The 21,402-nt window shown below is 40.8% G+C and overlaps 1 protein-coding gene across 4 annotated transcripts in view; it reads right to left on the bottom strand.

The window, feature by feature from the left end:
• Positions 1-1,344: 1,344 nt before the first annotated feature.
• The window catches only part of EXT1 (exostosin glycosyltransferase 1), a 299,373-nt gene continuing 279,315 nt past the window's right edge, over positions 1,345-21,402 (bottom strand). For 2 of the 4 annotated variants that reach the window (XM_089898798.1, XM_022555553.3), the window contains 3 exons: positions 18,230-18,390; positions 15,405-15,576; positions 11,140-11,629 (listed from right to left, as the gene is read on the bottom strand). In XM_089898798.1, coding sequence (XP_089754924.1) covers positions 11,444-11,629; positions 15,405-15,576; positions 18,230-18,390 — 519 coding nt within the window. In that variant the 3' untranslated portion in view covers positions 11,140-11,443. Of the gene's footprint in view, positions 1,408-4,077; positions 4,971-11,139; positions 11,630-15,404; positions 15,577-18,229; positions 18,391-21,402 lie in introns of those variants that run through there. The other 2 variants (XR_016388355.1, XM_089898797.1) reach the window with 2 other exon arrangements.

Genomic DNA, 21,402 nt, shown 5'->3' with positions numbered 1-21,402 from the left:
CCTAAGTCTTGAAGGGAACAGGTAAACACCAGCTGTCACTCTTTTGGTTGTACAAGGCCTGGATGAGAAAACTTTTTCTGGGTTGGTTTCATCGATGTTTGTCCCTGAAGTCAGGAAGTACCTTGCCAGTAACAGATGGACTTTTAAAGTTCTTTTAATGCTGGATAATGCAACTGGCCACCCAGAACCCCAGAACATGAGTTCAACACCGAAGATGTCGAAGTGGCCTACTTTGCCCCCAAACACTAGGTCTCTAATTCAGCCTCTAGATCGGGGGTCATAAGGAGCTTTGAGGCTCATTTCACACAGTACTCTATGGAAAAGATGGTCAACATTATGAAAGAGAACCGTGATAGGGAGAACATCATGCAGGTCTGGAAGGTTTACACCATTGAAGATGCCATAGTTACTATAGGAAAAGCTGTGAAAGCCATCAAACCTGAAATAATAGATTCCTGCCGGAGAAAACTGTGTCCAGATGTTGTGCATGACTTCACAGAATTTACAACAGAGCCAGTGGAGGAAATCAGGAAAGAGATTATAGATGTGGCAAAGGGGGGTCGGGAGTGTGTAAAGGGTTTCAAGATATGGATCTTGGAGACATTCAAGAGCTAACAGACACCACACCAGAGGAATGAACGGAAGTCAACTTGGTGGAGATGGGCACTTCTGAACCAGCGCCAGATGATGAGGAAGAATATGTAGAAGAAGCAAAGCGAGGAGACAAATGGACATTTAGACAATCCGGCAGAAGGGTTCTGGTTATTCAAGACTGCTTTTGACTTCTTTTATGACACAGACCCTCCCATGATACGGCACTGAAATGAAATCAGATGGTGGAAGAAGGACTGGTATCATATAGAAATATTTTTAGTCAAATGAAAAAGTAAAAAAGTCAGACAGAAATTAGGACGTATTTCCATAGAGTTACACCGAGTGTGCCTGCCTCTCCTTTCTCCCCATCTGCTCCTGAATCTCCTCCACCTCTGCCACCACTGAGACAGCAAGACCAACCCCTTCTCTTCCTGCTTCTCCCCAGCCCACCCAGGGTGAAGAGACAAGGATGAAGACCTTTATGATGATCTACTTCTACTTCACGAGTAGTAAATAATGATCATACCATACAGTTAATAAACGTATTTGTTTGTGTGTGTGTGGATGTCTTCATGTGAAAATCTAACAACTGTTCGGCAAGGACTGTATGAGGTGTTTCTGCATCATCACCATCACTGCCTAAGTATCGATGTAGAACATACATGCAACACTTGAAGTGTGTGTGTGTAAATATATATATATATATATATATACTTTAAAAAAAAAAGAGAAAAACACTTACCTGTGATGATAGGCTGATACGTAGTTTCTCCAATTTTGAGAGAGAAGCATACTGTACAGTAAGGTGATTCTCTGAAAGCCAAGTTATAAGGCAGTAAGAAAACTAACATATTAATTTTATATTAAACATCACTTACCTTATGTCTATGCAAGGATCTGCGGAGTTGCCTTGCGCTTGGTGGGGGTCCCATGAACCTGAGGGAGATTTTTCTTAACTTTCTTGTCTCGCCTCTAGCCTTTGGTTGGCCACTGCCATGCGCTCAGTGGAGGTTCAGTGGATCTAGAAGGGGGCTCTCCGTGTACTTCAGGAGGGATCTCTCTCAGCTTCCCTGCTTTTCCCTCCTACCTTCAGTGGGCCACTGCCTTGCACTGTTATGGTTCTCTACATCTCAGGATGGAAGGGATTCTCGCGGTGTCCCTGCCCTTCCCTTAGGTATTGGTGGGCCACTACCTTCTACCCAGTGAAGATCCAGTGTGCCTTAAGGGGATTTCTCTCAATCCTTCTGTTCTGTATTCAGCATTCAGTTTCCTGCTACATACAACCAGTGAGGATCTCATGGTAAAGCATTGGTAGATGGGCACAAATCAACACGTGACTGGGTCACCTAGGAGTTTGAACCCCTCATACCAGCCCACACATGGCCACTAAAAGTTTATGAGCAGCACACCTGGTTTCTCCTTACCCCACTCTCTGATGGAGTAACATCCTGGTGTTGCTAGAATGAAAGCAGCCATGGGATACTCTTCTTCTAGGAACGGATTATCTCTTCCTAAGATTTAGGTCATTTAACTTTCTTTGCATCTTCACCTCTCTGTCAGGCTTTAAATTACCATGATATTGTAGCTTATTGGACTTGTGCTCATTGCAAAGATGAGTGTGACAATCTTTTGCAACTTTCTACATCCTAACCAGAAATGGAAGTTAATTTTTCCATTTCAAAAGTCTTTAGAGCCAGATCTTTCCTACAGATTTTGAAAAGCACTTGCTTTCCGCTACCCTCTGCATACTTTCTCTGGTAAGTGCAGTAGAATCAGATATGACCCTCAATTCCAGTGTTTTGCACTGAAACTTTTGCATTAGGAGCAAAGAAAATGCGACTCAAGGGAACTATTATTATTATTATTATTACTTACTCACTTACGTACTTTACTTTTTGCTGGGAATACATGCTGTTAGCCAAGCAGTCATCCTGAGCTGAACCAACCAAATCTGTGTGTTACGATGATGTCTTTCATACAGATCTAGGCTCTCGTTTTCCCTCTGTACATACTTCGGATGGAAGGTGTTTAGGTCCATGTCCCTTTGTAAGTAGAGCCCTTTCCACTCTTTTCTGTTAAATTGCTACTTATTTCTTAAGATCTCACTTAAATGCACATCTTCAACGAAGTCTCCCTCGAGATATGCTAAACGACTACTCTCCAACACATCTACCCTTGCTATATCGTTAGTGTGATCCTTACTGAAGTATATTATGCACATAATGCTAAAGGAAAGATGGTACCTCCTTTTTTTTTTTTGTAAGATTGTTTGATGTGGACCATTTTAAACTTTTTATTGAATTTGTTACAATATTGCTTCTGTTTTATGTTTTGGCTTTTTGGCCCTGAGGCATGTGGGATCTTAGCTCCCAGACCAGGGATTGAACCCACACCCCCTGCACTGGGAGGCGAAGTCTTAACCACTGGACTGAAGGGGAAGTCCTGGTACCTCCTTCTTAAAAGTGCCAATACATGATCTGGAACTGGGTCTCAATGACCTGACGGGTACATAACTCCCCTGGAGTCAGGATTAAGGGTGGGATCAGCGTCATACAAATCATAGAACCTAAGAGGGAAAGAGGGCTGCGTTCCCCTAAAGAAAAGCAAGCTGATATGGAAGAGAAGACTCACCAGCTGCCAGGGAGAATGATATTTAAAATGCTTTTTATTAAAACTTAACTGATGTGGATATTGCCAGAAGGAAGAAGACAATATTTGAGAAGGAAGCTTTATTTAATTTCCTGTTTCAACCTAAAGACAAGATATAAGGCACATGTCATCTACAACAAATTTTTCCAACATCCAACAAGAGGGCTAGTACCAATAAATTTATCCCTCCAGAAGAATAATAATTCAACTTTTTTTTAACCACTGAAGATTACCCTTTGTTATTCTGCCTCCATGGACCCCATTTTAAAAAACATTTTAGCTGCCAAATTGCAATTATTATGATTTTTTTCTAGATAGCTTTTTATTGGGTTAATTGAAATTTTCTTTCAGTAGCCGTTATCATATATTGAAATATCTTGTGAATATGCAGCAAACGTCTCTAAAATGTTTATAACATTTGACTTTGCCAGTTTTATGTCTATGATTTATCCTAAAATAATGGTCATGGGTGTGAACGAAGATTTATCTTTAAGAATATATACCACAGCATGGATCACATTGATCAAATGATGTTTACAATATTTACCACATAATTGTAAGAAACTTAATACCTAAATATCCAGCAGTTAGGAATTAGGTAAAAAAAAAAAAATGGAATAGTCATTCAACGGAGTTCTATGCATCCATTACAATTTGATGATTTGAGATGATTTAATGCATAGAAATATGTTCACTATATATTAAATTTTTAAAAGCATGTTATGAAACAATGTGTATATATGGATCTTTGCGGAGCAGTTAAAATAGCCTCCAAGTCCCCTCTTCATAGTTTAACTTTTTTCATCTACTCGAAGATGGAATGATCTGGTCCTATCTGATTAAATATGAATTTTAAGTTTGTTTCACAAGTAAATTTAGCCAAGGAAACCAGGTTATTTGCAGTTCAGTTTGGAACAGAAATCCAAACTTGGCAAATAATTTACATATTGGCAAGAGCATGTTTTCTTTCTTAATATAATTGAAGCCACCAGGAAAAAAACGATAATAATTGGCACCCAAACTTCATTTTTGTCCTGAGCTACCTCAACTATATTCCATTAAATGAGAATAAAAAAGATCCCTCAAAGTTCAGCCAGAAAATGAAAACTCAACTTTGCATAATTTGCACTGATGGATTGCCCGTTCCTGAATGCTAGGATGATTTCATGATGATAGACATTAAAACATGATTGCAATTGAAAACAAGGGGTGCCTGTGACACTAGAAAAACAAGTTTGTTAGTATTAACATCCTACACATTAAGAATGTTTCCTCTTTAACAGGCTAAGGAAAAGATTCCTAAAATAAACCATTTTGGAAAAATACTGACTAATAATAATAGCTAAGAGTTATATCCTTCTTATTATATACCGTGTGCTATTTTAAGAACGTCTTATTGATTAACTCACTTACTCCTCATGAGAACCCTATAAGGTATAGACCAGTACTATTCTGAGGAAATCAAGGCAGAGAGGAAAGGTAATTTCTGTAAGGTCACAGAACTACCAAGAGGCAGAATCAGGATTCAAACCCAGGTAGTTAGCTGTGTTCCAAAACTGAGACCTTACATAGCACACTTGGGCAGTTCATCTAAGTGAGATCAAAAGGAAATAAAAACCTTGAATCCACTGCAGTAGGGACGTGTCTTCACTGTATCCTCCAAAGCATAGTTGAGCCTCAAACAGTAGGCAACGTAGCCTAATTTGTTCCCCCTACGTTCTGAGTTCCTGCAAATCAGAGAGTCAGTACAATGTTAGGGGAGACCAATGCAGAATGACTCAGGTGTCCACAAATAACTTCTGGTTTTCTCTTGTCATGAGTAGACCTGGTGGAAATGCTCAGATGATAGAGAAACACCATCTTTGATTTATCAAGTAGGTTTGCTCAAGGTATTTTTGCACCCTATGGCACGTGTTGAAACATCTGTGAGGCTGGGTTGGACCGAATTTAAAAGCTGCTTCTCATTTGTCCTCACACTTGGGAATGATTTTACACCATCATCCGTCACGTTGTGAGGCCAGATTGTACAAAGTAGCACTGTCACAACCAAGTTCCAGTTTGGAACCTGGGACTTGGCAAACCTCTTTCTGAGCCTCCTCTGCTGACCGGCCTTAGACATGCCTTGTCTGACCTCAGCCTGACTTCTTTCTCTCTTGCTTGGGAACAAGAAGTAGGATTTTTTCATCGTCATTCCTTCGGATGTACATAGAACAGTGCTCTATATACAGTAGTTGTTCAGAAAATATTTGTCAATATTCTGAAGCCACCGTTTTAGCCACCATTCAGATGGACAAACTAAAATATTGAACATATAACCTGATTGATGTCTTAAAACAAATCAACACCCCCAAGCACAATTTGGCATTTGCTTCTCTGCAAATACGTGAAGCTGGTGACTGATATCCTTTCTCTAAAAATGTCCAAAGAAAGAGGGTGGAAGGAAGGGGAGGAGAGCCCCCAAAAGGAGGGAGGATAGAGTGGAATGAGGTTTATTACTGTCATAAAATCTTACTACAGCGGTCCTGAATCAGGGAGCTGCATTCACGCCTGGAGCCGTTTGTAAATTCTTTTGAGAAATGCCAGTCTAATAAATGCTTTGCCAGCCAGTAATTCATGAGCCCTATGCAGCAGTTGAAACCAAAGGGGGTAATGGCCACAGCTGTCAGGCTCCAGATGCTCTGGGTGCTGGCCCTGCCACATTGTCCCAGTGTCCATGTGGAGGAACATTGAGAACTGGGCATATCACCACTTTTCACCCTGGCCTGCTTGCAACAGTACCAGCTGCGTGTGGCCTGGGAGCTGGTTGCTGCTGGCAGCACCATGTTCCCCAGGAGGCTGAGTGCTGGGCTGCAGCCAGGCTGCAAGAGCTGGACCTCCACCCAGCACACGCGGTCCAACCTCATCTTCCAAACTCCCCCAGAATCTCCACACGAGCTTTGTGTTCCCCAGCACATCGAATCCTCCTTAGAACTGACATCTTTCTGTAGTCAACAGAAAAGATGAAATGAAAACCACGCAGATGAAAATCATGCCATTTATTAATAATGTCTCTCTTTTTTTTCTCTTCTATAAATTGGAAGGAAAAATTCTTTGGTGACACTCTCTATAAAATAATCTATCTCGGATGGTAAAACCCAGACATAAAGTTACACAGGTCAGTGAAGTAAATCAAGATCTATGGCTTTGTATTTTCTCACAGGCTCTCTCTCACACACACACTTCAGGGCTTAATTGCACTAACTCATTAATTGTCTGTAACAAATGGGGAAAACACTTCAGAAAAGACCTGTGGTGACACTACAAAAACATTGGCAACATATTAGAAAACTGTCCCAAATGTACATCGTATACAAAATAAGGTATACTTTTTCTTTTCTTTACAACTTGCCACCTAAAATAGTTCCAGTTTTCCACATCTTTCTTCCACCCCTCAACATATCCTATACATATTTTTCTCTCAAAATAAATATACAAGGTTCATTACATGGTAACCAGGTCATCTGCATGGCCCTAATTTTAGTAATAATTACAACCAAAAGGAAAGGGATGTATTCCTATAAGAGGAGAACAGAGAACTATTGCAGAAATCAAATGGCCTTTGAGGCCTAAAAGGCAAATCATTACTAAAATAGAGTGACGGAAAGGCTAGCTTGACTTGATTTTAAACAAGGGTGAGACCCTGCTAATCTGCCGGCTTTCTTGATGGTTCCCACTCGTTTCTTTCCCAGAGGATATTACAGCCTCCCTCATCTATTTAATTGGGCAAAATCTGGGTAGCTCATCTAGGCTCTTGATATGGAACATCCTGGAACTTTATATTAGTGACAACTACAGTCAATCCCTGCTAAGTAAAAATCATGGAAATAAAATCCTTTGATTTTTGGAAAGGGTTTTAAAAGGGGAGATGGTTTTCAGGGGTCACCTTTATTATCAAGAATATATTGTAGGGACTTCCCTTGTGGTCCAGTGGCTAAGACTCTGCACTCCCAATGTAGGGGGCCTGGGTTAGAGCCCTGGTCAGGCAACTGGACCCCACATGCTGCAACTAAGGTTCGCATGCCACAGCTAAAGACCCCGCATGCTGCAACTACAGATCCCACAGGCCGCAACTAAGACCCAGCACGGCCAAAAATAAAAAAGACGATACTGTAAACAGCAGCTTTTCTAGCCACAGCTTCTGGACAGCGTTACTGAATTGACGGGTGAGATGGTGTTCTTAGGATGCTCGATCCCATTCTTTTAAAGTAGGATTGGAGTCAAGGAGTAATTGACTGTGTACTTGCTGAAGTTCTAAGACAGAAGGAGGCAAGTTCGGCACAGTCTGGTATTAATACTTATTCACTGAGAACTCAAGTCAGAACAACTATGTCCCCCTCAATCATGCCTGAGAGAATGAGGCCAGCGGCGAAAGCTTTCTTGGTTAAATCTGGCCAAGAATGACAAAGCCACCCGAAAGGTTCTTGTCCATCATCACTGCCAATGGAAACAAGGTAAAGGAATTCAGCAACTGAAGCCCTGTACTGGCTGTGCATCAATGATCTTAACTATTAGAAGACAGGACATTTTAATTTGAGAGTTCATGGTAATAACGGGTCCTTTTTAAAACTGGAGCTCTCAGAGACCTAAGGGAACATAAGACACTTTCAGGTCTGGGAAGTTTGCCTCGGCTTTTGCATCCATAATTCAGCTGGTCCAGCAAGTCTTATTCAGATTCTAAGCTGGTGGGCTGCCTTCTCCTTACTCCCACTCTTTAAACAGGTTTGATTAATATTTCTTTACTTCTTAAATCAAGAGCTCTTTTTCCCCCCCAATAGTATCTAGATCTATTCACATTCATTCAGCTCACCCCTGATAATTAAAGTTCAGTAACCTTTATGAAAGGCTACCAGCATAATATCCCTTCAAGTACCCAGGTTTCCAGAATCGTTAAAGTAAAGGCTAACATAGCCTACTATAAATGAAAAACAAAAATCACTCCAAAATAAAAATTGAAGGAAGCAATTGAGATTGATCCTTCTTTGAGCACCATTTGGAACAAGAAAAAATTAATGTGTAATGCACATAAAATTCCACCTAGCAGATATTCCACTTCTTCTGAAGCATCCTATTGCAAAGTGTGCCAATATGATATGTCCAGGTAGGCCTACCTAGCTAGGTTGTCTTTTGTGACATGACTACAATGATTATTTCATGGATTTTTCTCTACAGCCTCAATTTTAGGTAGGCCTACCTAGCTAGGTTATCTTTTGTGACATGACTACAATGATTATTTCATGGATTTTTCTCTACAGCCTCAATTTTGGGTCATTTTGTTGTTTTCAACAAAGGTGATATGGTTCATGTATATGTAAACTTGATTTGTATAAGCCGTTTTGCATGAACACCTAAGTCGGCTTTAAAAAAATTATTTTTAAGATCATATATCCTAATGTGGAGCTGGAAAAAGATATTGTGTGGAAATCATAAGTGGCCGAGTCCTCTATGGAGTTTCTGCATGAAATTCATTACATGGTTGGCAGGCACTGTACTCTCTGGTCTTGGCTTCTTCCCAGTTCATGTTGGCTGACTTCGGGACTCCTGGTTATCATTGAAGTTGACTGAGATATAACTCCTGACGTCCTACAGAGATGGCTATGATTTGTCAACTTGCTGTGAAATACAACTCTTGCCTAAGTGAATTAAAATTACCTCTTACTGTTGGGCCTTGCTGATTTGCTAAGCATTGTTCTATTCCCAGATGTAGGTTCAAAATGGGACAAGAACATACTGGCCAGCATTCCAAAGAGATGTGCTCTGAGAATGACATAAAATGAAACCTTGGAGATTTCAAGTGGCTGAAAAGTATGTCAGACCCTATTGTCATTTATAACTAGCATCTTTTTTTTTTTTTCCACATAACATACATTGTTTGTGGAGAATATGCCCTGTGAGTTTTGCGACAGTAAATCGGACAAAACAGTTCCCTCAATCCATTCATGTGACTGACTGGTACAATGAAGGACACAGATCTGCAAGCCAAGATGACAACATGAGTTGCAAGTCAGCTTGGGGGTCATTTAACAAAAACATCACATTCATTTTTGCAAAGGAGAAAGATACAAGAATAATTTGGCACACCTCAATAATTAAATACAAACTTGCAAAGGCCAGATGAATAAGGATTAACTGCTAACCTTTTAAGTTGCTGAGTGTTGCAACTTAAACAGCATGAAACCTATTTGGGCATTTTATAGAAGGAAACGAGTGCAAGCACCATGGACCTAAGAATTATTTTTCAATAAATACTTAAGAGATAGTCATATCCACTTAGCAGAAAATGTCACATGTATGAGAGTGGGCTAAGGCTGGGTCAAAATGGATAAGAGAGAGATTTAGGGAGCTCTTCTGAGTCACCAGGCTGCAGAGAAAAGCCCGTCTTTCATTGAAGTTCATTGCCTGTGCACCACTCACAACACAGAATCAGGACACGTGGGCTTTGGTCCTTGCTGTCACTAGGTAGCATATCGAGTCACCTCTCCAGTGCTCAAAGCTCTCTCCCTCCTTGCATTCTCTTTGAAAGTTCCTTTCTCACTTCCAGATGTCTATAAAACAAGGATGAGTTCAAGTCTCCTGGATTTACGGTTTCCACTGACCTAAGCCAGGCACTTGAACAGAATTCTGTGATGAGACTTTCTTCTAACCCAATGCTGGAAACACATTTATGAGATGCATGAGAGTTTAGGGGCAAAAAAAAGAAAAAAAAATTAAAGTGCTTCTTGTTTATTCAGCATAAGAGGACCCAATAAGTCTTTCTCTTCTTTATTCTCTCTTGCCTCTTCCAAGTAGAAGCAAGCGTCTAATCTCAGAAGTCTCCATCTTTTATAATGGAGTTAAGGGATATATATATTTTTTCAGTTTGTAATTGCAATTTTATAATGATCAGAAGCTCAAAGCAGCATTTCCAGGGACAGAAATGTTCTTTTTAACAAGAAGCACGACTAAACTACAGATTCTACAGATTTAAAAATTAAAATGAAATAAAACAGTATTCACATTTGTTTCTGATTATTTTGTTTGCCAGATTCTCGTTCAAAACACTGTTTGGCTAAAAGTGGTATCAGGGTCCCAACGCACCCTCTGTTTACTTCTCAGCAATCCTCAAGTTCAATGGTGGGAATTTCAACATTATTACTTCCTCTTCAATAGGGAAGCTTCTGAAACGAGGTTTTCACAACCATGAAAAGAGCTTGTCTTGTGACTCCTGCCGAGCCAACGATATACTCATTCTTCCTTTGCCTTGAAACCAAAGCCTTTCCCCAGCCCTAAGCAGATGTGTGTCAGTGGTTGAATGTGTAATCTAACCCACCCCCGTGAAAAGCACTAGGTTACTATTGTGGGTCAATACGTCCATCTCACTAATATGCTGGTGGATTGTTTGCATGGTTCCTTGTGTAAACTGAACATTTCTTAATTACACTAGCGTTTTCTTGGTACTAACTTCCCGCAAGCCTGCAATGAAAAAGATGATCATCTTTATCTCAACATAAAGTTTTCAGTTAGAACTGTCTACCTGGAGGTCATTATACTTCTTCTCATGCAGCAACATTTTAGGGATAAAAGTTCAAGTGGATCTGCAAATTCAAAATGGAAAACAATTTGCTCTGGCAATGCTGAGTCATGAACTTGTCTTAGTTATGCTTGGCTATTTCTTGACATGGGGTAGAGTGACTTATGGTTTTTTCCATGAAGTCCGAGCTTTTCGAAACTTCAGGGCACCCCGCGTGACCGACGGCAATGCTGTCTGTGAAAGAGGAGCAGCAGCTTTGAAATATCCACAACCAACACGATTTTGATTAAAGAAAGAACTCTGGTTTTTAATAGTTTTGATCATTAAAAAAGTTTAAACCTGCATAGCAATCATTTCAAAAATAATTATTTAATGTTCCATAATTAAACTGTACACAACCTAGTCTTGGGACATAGAAGCCAGTGAGGTGAGTCTGGGGCAGTCCTGTGCAGTCCCACGAGTCAGGAGTAGAGTTTCCATTGGCCTTTTTATTTTCCTTTATATTCTTTTTTTTGTCACTTTGATCATCTTAGTTTATTTGGATACTTGGCACAATCTAGCTCCGCTGCTGAGCGGATGTGCACGGGGAAGAGAGAGCCGCTGACCCCATCCTCTGGCCCTTCTTGCTCCCCTCCCCCGACTCGGCCAGGTTCCTCAAAGTCGCTCGATGTCTCGGTATTTCTTCCGCAGAATAGAGACCTGGTCTTTAAAGAGGACGGGGTCGAGCCTCATCTGAGAGTGGATCAGCGGCATGTAGCCAAACCAGCTGGCAAACGTATTCATGCAGCTCTGTCGCTGGGCAAAGTGGTCAGGGTCAGCCCAGCGGGAAGCCCGAGAGGTCTGGGGAAAGGGAGAGAAAGAAGGAAGACGATGAGACAGGCGCCAGGTGAGATGGACACACGGCCGAAAACGAAGTCAGGCTTAACGGGCACGCAGTAGGGCTCAGGGTCTGGCCTGGCCACCACGCGGCCCCATCCACGTGCCTGGTGAAGACGCAAGCATGGATCCGGATTTTCAGCCTCGCCAGAAGATTTTCCCGAGACCTGCCATGTTTCCCAATGCCCCAAACATACAAAGATCCATAGGGACTGACACATTCTCTGGTCCATGAAACTGCTGTGGTCACTAAACATAAAACTTTTCTTTGCACTTGGGAGCAAATGCGGTGACTAATAATGTACTTATGGTTTCACAGATAATTTTCTGAAACCCCCCTGTTAATTTGGTTGATTCTGGGTAAGTAGAAAGATGGCTGCCGTCTCTTCAGCTCTCCATGTTGACCCTAAGGTTGGTTAAATATTTTTAGACCATTTAAATGACTGACATTGATTTAAAAGAATGCCTTAAGTGACTTGAGTGCTGAAATTTAAATAGATCAACTAAGCATAATGTCTTTAAAATCGTGTTTTTATGAAACAAGGAAAAGGTGGGCTGCCCAATTATGTGGAAAAAACCCCATAAACTCATTTATGTCAATAGGCCACTGTTGAATGGTGTATATATATGTATATGTGTGTGTGTGTGTGTGTGTGTGTGTGTGTGTGTGTGTAATGTGTTTGCATCCTCATGCATTGCTAGAAAATACTTTCATAGGAAGGTACATTTTGCTGTGAGAATCACTGAGTCACTTTAAAACCACAAGTGTCAACATGCTTGAAAGAAAGCATCGAAGGTAAATACAAATGTCAAGTTATCTCGGAGCAGCAGAACAACAAACAAAACACTATTTGTAAAGTGTTTTCATGAGCTCATTTGAGCTTTGCAGCAACCTGGTCGAGTTATCTACCCAGGTAATAACATCTCCGCCGTACAGATGAGGAAGCAGGTTCAAGGAAGTTAAAATTGTTTGTTCAGGGCTAGAAAGGGGCAGAACTCAGGTTTCATTCTTTACCTTTTGTACCAGAGGAACTCTGCTTGGTAAATCAGAGAGAGCATCAAATTAAGCTGACCAGTTGAGTCCATATCAGAGCCGGAAGTCCCAAAGGTACCTCCATTTTTCTCCTAATTTGGGATGAGCTTGCAGGCCATTTCTGATTGGCCCACTTATTCCCAAAGGGCTAGACCCACTACATCCCGGTGAGTGCTCACATCCTCAAAGGGAAACACTGTCAAGAGCCTAAGCTCATTCTTATTCTCTTACAAATGAAAAAAAAAAAAGAGCCCAAGTGAATCATTCAAGTCTCTTTTTTGACTCTTGATTTTAACATTTATTTTGGGTCAACCAACATATTACAGAAGATATCCTTCCTGTGTTATAAAGGCATAATTTTAGAGCACGATATCCATTTACTTCACCAATCACACAAACATTCAATAAACTAGTGTATATCATGGGAAGAAGGGGGCAAATATAGCACATATCTAGCTAGATACGTCTAGTTAGACCTAAGCCTAAATTTAGATTTGTTCCAAAAGATGTGTAAAGTCACTAGAAATATTGGTTTGGTAGAATTAGGCAAATCTATGAAAAGAGTAAAAAACCAACCCCTAAGAAACCATACGTTATGAGTTCCACCCCTAATTTGTGTATAACCTCAGGGGAGTCCAGAGGACTCTGAGTTAACAATATTAAAGGAATGGTGTATCTTTAAATGAGATAATAAATATGAATATGCATGGGTACTCAATACATTCTGCTTGAATTTGAAAAGTCTTTCAGTCTTAAAAATGACAAATTCTTGTAAATCCTCTCGCCTGTCCTTTTAGTAGTTAGAGGGAAATAGAATTTTCTACTAGATTCTTTGCTTTGTCCAGTACCTAGTACCTAGACCAATGCCTGATAACCTGTACATATTTGGTAAATATTAAATTATTAAATTTTATAAACTTAAAATCCTGTAAATTTTTTGCTTTTACTAAATTCAGTGAATGAAAAACCATCAATTGTGTTAACATGAGGCCTGGTTACATTTTCCTCTGCAAAAGCTGGATTTATATGTGATTTTCAGTAACTGTTAGAACAAGGTACATGGAAAACCCCCCAAATTGAACTGATATAACTACATAAGTATGTCCTTTTAGGTTGACTCAAATCCTGCTGGATTCTCCATGATTTAACTTGGGTAGATCTAAATGGTCTAATGGTTTTTGATTTCGTACATAGAGTACTGAGCTCTGTCCAAGATGAATAAAAGGACCCTGAGGGGTAGAAGAATAAATAGTGGAAGAAACAGAGGCCGGGATTCAATTCCAAGTTGTCTCTAATCCTGGGTGACTTCTGGCAATATGCTTAAATTCTCTGGGTCCTAGTTTTCTTACTTGTAAAAAGAGAAAGATTATATTTTGCTGAAAGTATCTTTAGTAGTAATCGTTTGTGACTCAACACTGTATTTTACTTTGGCAAACGCTTTCATACGTCTGACCTCAACGCTGTGAGGTAGATTTCACCATTTCCATTTTGAAGACGAGACAACTGAGTTTTGGAAGGTAACTGACTTGCCTACAGCAACGAAGTGCTGGCTCTAGAACTGAAAGCCAAGTACTATGACTCCCCATCTGCCTCCACAATGCGCATCCGACTCAAGAGCAGCCATTAGGAGGCTGTGTTGAGAGCATTACTAGCCACTCAATAAAACACCTAAAATAAACTTGCATAAATTCCCTTTAGGTCTTTAACTCTGGAGAAGAGACGTCTTTCTTATGCCACCTGGTAGGTCACATGAGCGCTTTTATTTTTTTATACAACTTTTATTGAAGTATAAATGTTGTGTTAGTTTCAGGTGTACAGCAAAGTGATTCGGTTATACAGATATATATTCTTTTTTAGATTCTTTTCCATTATAGGTTATTACAAGATACTGAGTATTGTTCACTGTGCTAGACAGTAGGTCCTTGTTGTTTACCTATTTTATATATAGTAGTGTGTATCTGTTAATCCTGAACTCCTAATTTATCTCTCCCCACACCCACTACCCCCTTTGGTAACCACAGTTTGTTTTCTATGTCTGTGAGTCTACTTCTGTTTTGTAAATAAGTTCATTTGTATCATTTTTTAAGATTCCACATATAAGCAATATTATATGGTATTTGTCTTTCTCTGACTTACTTCACTTAGTATGATAATCCCTAGGTCCATCCATGTTGCTGCAAATGGCATTATTTCATTCATTTTCATGGCTAATATTCCATTGCATATATATATATATATATATATATATATATATATATATATATAAAATGTCACATCTTCTTTATCCATTCATCTGTCGATGGACACTTAGGTTGCTTGCATGTCTTGGCTTTTGTAAACAGTGCTGCTATGAATATTGGGGTACATGGGTATTTTCGATTTAGAGTTTTCTCTGGAGGTATGCCCAGGAATGAGACTGCTAGATCATATGGTAACTCTATTTTTAGTTTTTTAAGGAACCTCCATACTTTTCTCCATAGTGGCTGCACCAATTTAGACAGCTTTTATACTCTTTGACATAAAGATACTCTTGACTTACATCTTCCCAATTACCCACGTCCAAACGTACACTCCCTCAGAGCTTTTGCATGTGGTTTGTTTCCCGATATCTTCTCATTATGCTTCCTAGAGGAACAGTGAGTCCTCATTACCTCAGACTGAGTCACCAGTGAGGAAAGCAAGGGGGGAGAGTTCTCCTTCTCTTACCTGTCCCATCATTGTCTCCTTATACTGTTTCTTCTGGGTCACTTTGATCGGAGGCAATTTTGTCACAGCGGACACCAGGAAATTCATGAGTATGTCCTCACAGTTGGCCAGCTGGTCCACCATGTTCTTCAGGCTGGCTGGCAGGTAATGTGTGTAAAGGTAGTGATAATATCTGTACAAACCAAAGACAGGCTTCAGCAGGGGCCATCATTATAAAATAACAGGTGGTCTTCTTTGTCAGAAACCACATACTCATTCTTTGAATCCCTAAACATGTCATGGTTGATGATGACGACAATTGTCATTTATATGGTAAATACTATATACCAGCTAATGTTCTAAAGTACTTTACAAGAAATGCCTCACCTAATCCTTAGAAGAAACCTATGATGTAGGTACTACAGATAAGGAAACAAGGTACAGAGAAACACACAGATGGAGCTATTGCTTGCCCAGGCTAACTTTAATATTAGGCTGGTTGGTTAGAAACCGAATACTTAGATGTCAGGAGAAGTTACTTACATGTGATCCACATATCATTACAAGTTGCTTTACAATTTTAATTATTGGTTTAATCAGAACTGTATTCAATACTATCCCATAACTCTGAGTTCAGCAGTAGAACCATTCCATCTTTTCTGGCCTGTAAGCCATGTGTTTCAACACTGTTAGAGCAAAACCCCAATCAGTCTGGTGGTCAATCATTATGGAGAACCCACAATTTATTTGAATTATTTCTCACCCTAGTATTTTTTTTGGAGGAATATATAGCATATGTTTACTGGAAAAATCATTTGAATGAATTTGATTCACTGAATGGTGGTGGCGGGAAGAAAGAGGTGGAGTCTTGAGATCAAAATTCAGTCACCCTAAATGCTTATACCTTGTGCATTTCCAACTCCATCCTTGAGATGACAGGATTCTCTATTTTTTTTCTAAAAAAGACCAGGTTAAGATTGGTGTGTTCACCTTACTAAGGAGGGGATTTCAATAATGATTGAGTCAGGAACATCAGCCTTCTACACTCATGAATTTGGCCATCTTACCTGAGTCTCCTAGCTTTAAAGACCAAATCTATGCAAACAGCTCCCAAATTTATATCTCCATCCCTGACTTTTTCAACACACTCTTTTAAATGTCCTTACATGCCCAAGACTGAACTCCTGTATTTTCCCTAATACCTATTCCATCTACGCCTTTCCCCAACTCTGTTGATGGCTTACTACTCTATACTTCTAGCTCTTCAGGTCAAAAACCCTAAGAGTCATCAAACTCTGTACCCAAACTGTCAGGACATCATGCTGGAGCATTTTCAAAATATGCCCACAATCTGATCACTACCTTCCCACGTCTGTTGCTCACTTCCTGACCCAGGCTCCATCATCTCTTGCCTAGATAATGTCAGTCACCTCCTAATAAGTCTCCCTGCTTCTCCCATGGCCCCCTTATAGTCTATCTTCGCCACAGCCTTCACAGTAGATGCCTAAAACATAAGAAGGATTGCTCTGCTCACACCCCTGCACCGGCTCCCCACGTAACTTAGAAGACTGTCAAGTCCTCATGATGGAAAGTAGGGTCCTGCATCCGGGATCCCATGACCTCTCTCACCTGCTTGCCCCTCACTCCACTCTGGTCACATCGGTCTTCTGGATATTCCTCCAGCATCCTGTCTCAGGGCATCCTTTCACACTGTTCCCCACGCCAGAGCACTCCTCCTACAGGTGTTCTCCTGGCTGACTTCCTTTCTCCTTTCAAGTCTCCACTCAAATCTCATCCGTTCAGTGAGGATCACCCCCAACCTGCCCCTTCTCCACCTTTGCCCTGCTCTGCTTTGTCTTATCTCCTAAGAGATATATATTTTAATTTATTTATTTTTATTTTATTTATTTTTGGCTGTGTTGGGTCTTCATTGCTGCACGTGGGCTTTCTCTAGTTGCAGCGAGCGGGGGCTACTCTTCATTGAGGAGCACGGGCTCTAGGCACGCACGCTTCAGTAGTTGTGGCACGCGGGCTTCGGTAGTTGTGGTTCGTGGGCTCTAGAGAGCAGGCTCAGTAGTTGCAGCGCACGGGCTTAGTTGCTCCACTCCATGTGGGATCTTCCCGGACCAGGGCTCAAACCCGTGTCCCCTGCATGGGCAGGCGGATTTTTTTTTTTTTTTCAGTACGCGGGCCTCTCACTGTTGTGGCCTCTCCCGTTGCGGAGCACAGGCTCCGGACGCGCAGGCTCAGCGGCCGTGGCTCACGGGCCCAGCCGCTCCGCGGCATGTGGGATCTTCCCGGACCGGGGCACGAACCCGAGTCCCCTGCGTCGGCAGGCGGACTCTCAACCACTGTGCCACCAGGGAAGCCCGGCAGGCGGATTCTTAACCACTGCGCCACCAGGGAAGCCTCTCTCTTAATATATTATAGAATTATTATGTATATTGCCTCTCCCCTTGTTAGAATACAAAACCTGTATGGGCAGATAATTTTTTTCCTATTTTACTCAGCGGTAAATCCTAAGCACCTAGAACAGTGCTGGAGGTGCTCAATTAAGCGTTTACTTTGTTGTTCTTCTACACATTCAGTTACTCAATACACCCTGAGTACGTCTCCACACCTCAGAGTCGCTGAAGATGCTGCTCTACCATAGTTTCTAAAGATGCCATAAGCCAAGAGGTTTTACTGATTTCAAAGATACACGTTGGCCACATCAGCAGAATTGAAATGGGGATTTTCCAAACTAATTTCCATTAAGGTTGTTAACAAGATTTGGCCCAAGTTCCCATCTCTGCAGCAGCCAGAAACTCATATAAAAAGCAATATAAGTCGTCCAAACTCCTCACTTGTGGTAAAGAGCAGCTCCCGTCAACACCATGGAGTAGTCGTTCGTCCACTTGGACGTGTAGCCCCACCGCTCTTTCGAGTTGTCCCAGAAATGGCTGCGTGCAGGGTACCCTACAATCCTCTCGGGGAAGCTCTGCCACACGGTGAACGCAAAATCCACCTGCAGGCAGAACACAAGCCAAACAAGCAATCAACGGTGTTAACAAATGTCAACAAAACATCACCTTCCCCCTGCTAATTCGTAATGTGAAATCCCGGGACTGTTGCAAAACATTAATTCCATGTCTTCATCAGCCAATTAAACTGACTGCTTGACATTTGGCCCCGTAATTATGCACATTTTAATGTTTTCTGTTAGAGAAACTTCAGATTAGTTTGGAAATGAAAGAAGGAAAAAAAATACATTGGTGGATATGTCCTTTAGAAATCCAGTCTACTCAAGCTAAAAAGTCAAAAAATCAGTTGCTTCCCTCCCCCAACCTCCAAAAGATAAGTGACCACTGATTGATGGCAGGCATAAATGCATCTGTTTTATAAACAGGAGCAGATTTTCTATATACATCTACAGTATGAATATAGAGCATACATCATCACCAGCACACAGCAAAGCCAGAGTGACTAAAATCAAAGCATCCACTTAAAAGCCAGAGAAAAGATGTTTAAAAAGCACACGGGTTCTAACAGGCATACAAAGCAGATATCATCAAGAACAGTCATTCAGGCCTCTCAGGTGTGAAGATGCTCAGTGCGAGGACATTTAGAGAACACATCCACATTGAAGAATCACTAGGAACAAGTGGGGACAGGCCAAGATTATTTTTAAAGGAAATGCAGTGAAATGACCTCCTAGTGCTCAAAATAACCCAAAGCAAGTACTTCTGAACCTGCTACAAACTAACATGTGTAATTAACAAATAGTCTGTTTTCAAATGTATAAACTCACTTTTGACTTTCTATGATTCTTTGATGAATGACACATAAAACAACATACAGAAAGTAAAAACAAAACAACCCCCCCCCAAAAGAAACCCAGTAACAGCAAACCATCATATAATGGTCATAATTGTGTAATGCTTATAATACAACAGGCATGGTTGTAAGAACTTACATATTTTAACTCATTTCATCCTCACAGTAGCCCTGTGAAGTAGGTAATTTTAGAGTGTCCAGTTTACAGAGAGGGGAGCTAAGGATATGGAGGTTCAAATAACTTTTCTGAGTTAGTAAGTGGCAGAGCCGAGATCTGAACCCAAGCCATCTGGTTTCAGATTTGGTGTGTACTGTTATCATCGCTTCCCTTCTAGCTCTGTGGCTACAGTGTTGAAAACAATTTATCTTATACAGGTTACACATGCACCCAACAACCTTTGCCCTATCTCTTCTTGATAAGCAAGGCATACGGAATTTTCATTTATTCCACAGATATTTCAAGTCTTGGCACGGTGATGGTGGCTGGGTGGCTGAGTGATGTTGGCGAGTCCAGTTCCTGACCTCCCAGGGGTTCAAAAGCAGAGCAAATAACTGTGCACAATAGCCCAAAGCTGGAAACAACCCAAACGCCATCAACTCATCAATAAATAAACCAAACGTGGTATATCCATTCAATGGAACATTATTCAGCTGTAGAAAGGAATGAGCCACTGATGCGTATGCATGCCACGACATGGACAGACCTTGAAAACGCTATGCTGAGTGAAAGAAGCCACACACAAAAGGCCCCATATTGTATGATTCCACTTACAAGAAGTGCCCAGAATACACAAATCCATAGACATGGAAAACAGATTGGTGGCTCCAAAGGATAGGGACTGACTGATTAATGGATACAGGGTTTCCTTTTAGGGTAATGAAAACGTTTCAGAATGAAGTAGAGGTAATAAGCATATACGTTTGAAGATGGTTAATTTTATGCTACGTGAATTTTACCTCAATTACAAGACAAAGCAAATAAGCCTAGATCAGTATTTCCCCCAAGCTTTCACCATATGCATAACCATCATCGCTCCTTTTCCCACATTCCCACCACATATTCGATAACTTAGTTAATATTTTTCTTTAAACAGCATACTCTTTTTTTTTTTTTTTTTAAGCCTCATCCTAGGTAAACATGTCAGTGAAATCCTAGGTTTGGGAAACACTGGCCTGGGTGATCTGTAAGGGTCCTTTTATCTCTGAATTCTTGGGGCTTAGTTAGAAGACACGATTTTTGTAAACAGCCATGAATTTAAATTTTTATGGAGATTTAGTTTGGTGCCCTGACTCAAGATAAGAAAGCCTTAACAATATAGCCTTTTCCCCAAAGCTATAATGCCTGGGGGGGAAAAAAGAAGGGTGTTGGGACACACATTAAGGAAGCGTGGGGGGTAAGGGGCGTCTCAAAGTTAAAAGATAGCAGGGGAGTGGACAGTATTTGCCAAAAAACTGAAAGCAGGTCATGATAACCTGCACATCATCACTGGTGTTCAATACTAATGGTGCCAACTGATGGGATAGTACATTATGCAGGCCGTCGTCAAAGAATCAGCCTGGCTGTCAGCACTCGCGTTTTCCATTATCCTCTGAAAAGGAGACGCATACACCGATGGGGCGTTTTCACCACATGAATTCCTTACTATCTCAAAGCCATTTCAAGTCATTTCAAAGCAACTCAAAAGTAAATTCCAATAAAACTATGATTCTTGTGATAGTTCTGCTTTCACACAGCTCATTAACACATCAAAGGAGGCAAAGGTCAGCTTATGGCCTCTTAAAAACTAACATCGGTTTTCTTTTGAGAATTTGAAGCAACCCAGATAAGTGTAAATAACTATAAACCAACTCTATCTAACACCCTTTATAGGACACTGTTTAAAAATCTATCCTTAATACTACAGAGAGGCATTTAAACAAGCTAAGAATCCTTAGAGGGGAAATAAAATGAACCAACATCTATTCACCTAAAAAAAAGAGAAACCCTTGTCCTCCACGATGTCAGGCAACATGACTGCTCCACTGTTCAGCCAGAAAAGTAAACAAACCAGACGGCCAGCCTCTTAAATTTCCATCTCATGCTCAACCCATGCTGACTTCTAATTGCTCCACATACAGCACAAGTTCTTCCCAGCATGCACTGAGAGGCTGGAATTGCTATTCTTTGAAAAGAAATTCACCAGCACGTGGCTACATCACAGCA

The sequence above is a fragment of the Delphinapterus leucas genome, chromosome 17, assembly GCF_059928025.1.
Source record: "Delphinapterus leucas isolate spDelLeu-1000000601 "Yukka" chromosome 17, BTC_Dleu_Yukka2, whole genome shotgun sequence".
Classification (NCBI taxonomy): Eukaryota; Metazoa; Chordata; class Mammalia; order Artiodactyla; family Monodontidae; genus Delphinapterus; species Delphinapterus leucas.
The sequence above is the reverse complement of the archived record's forward strand: the minus strand, read 5'-3'. Positions and strand labels throughout refer to the sequence as shown.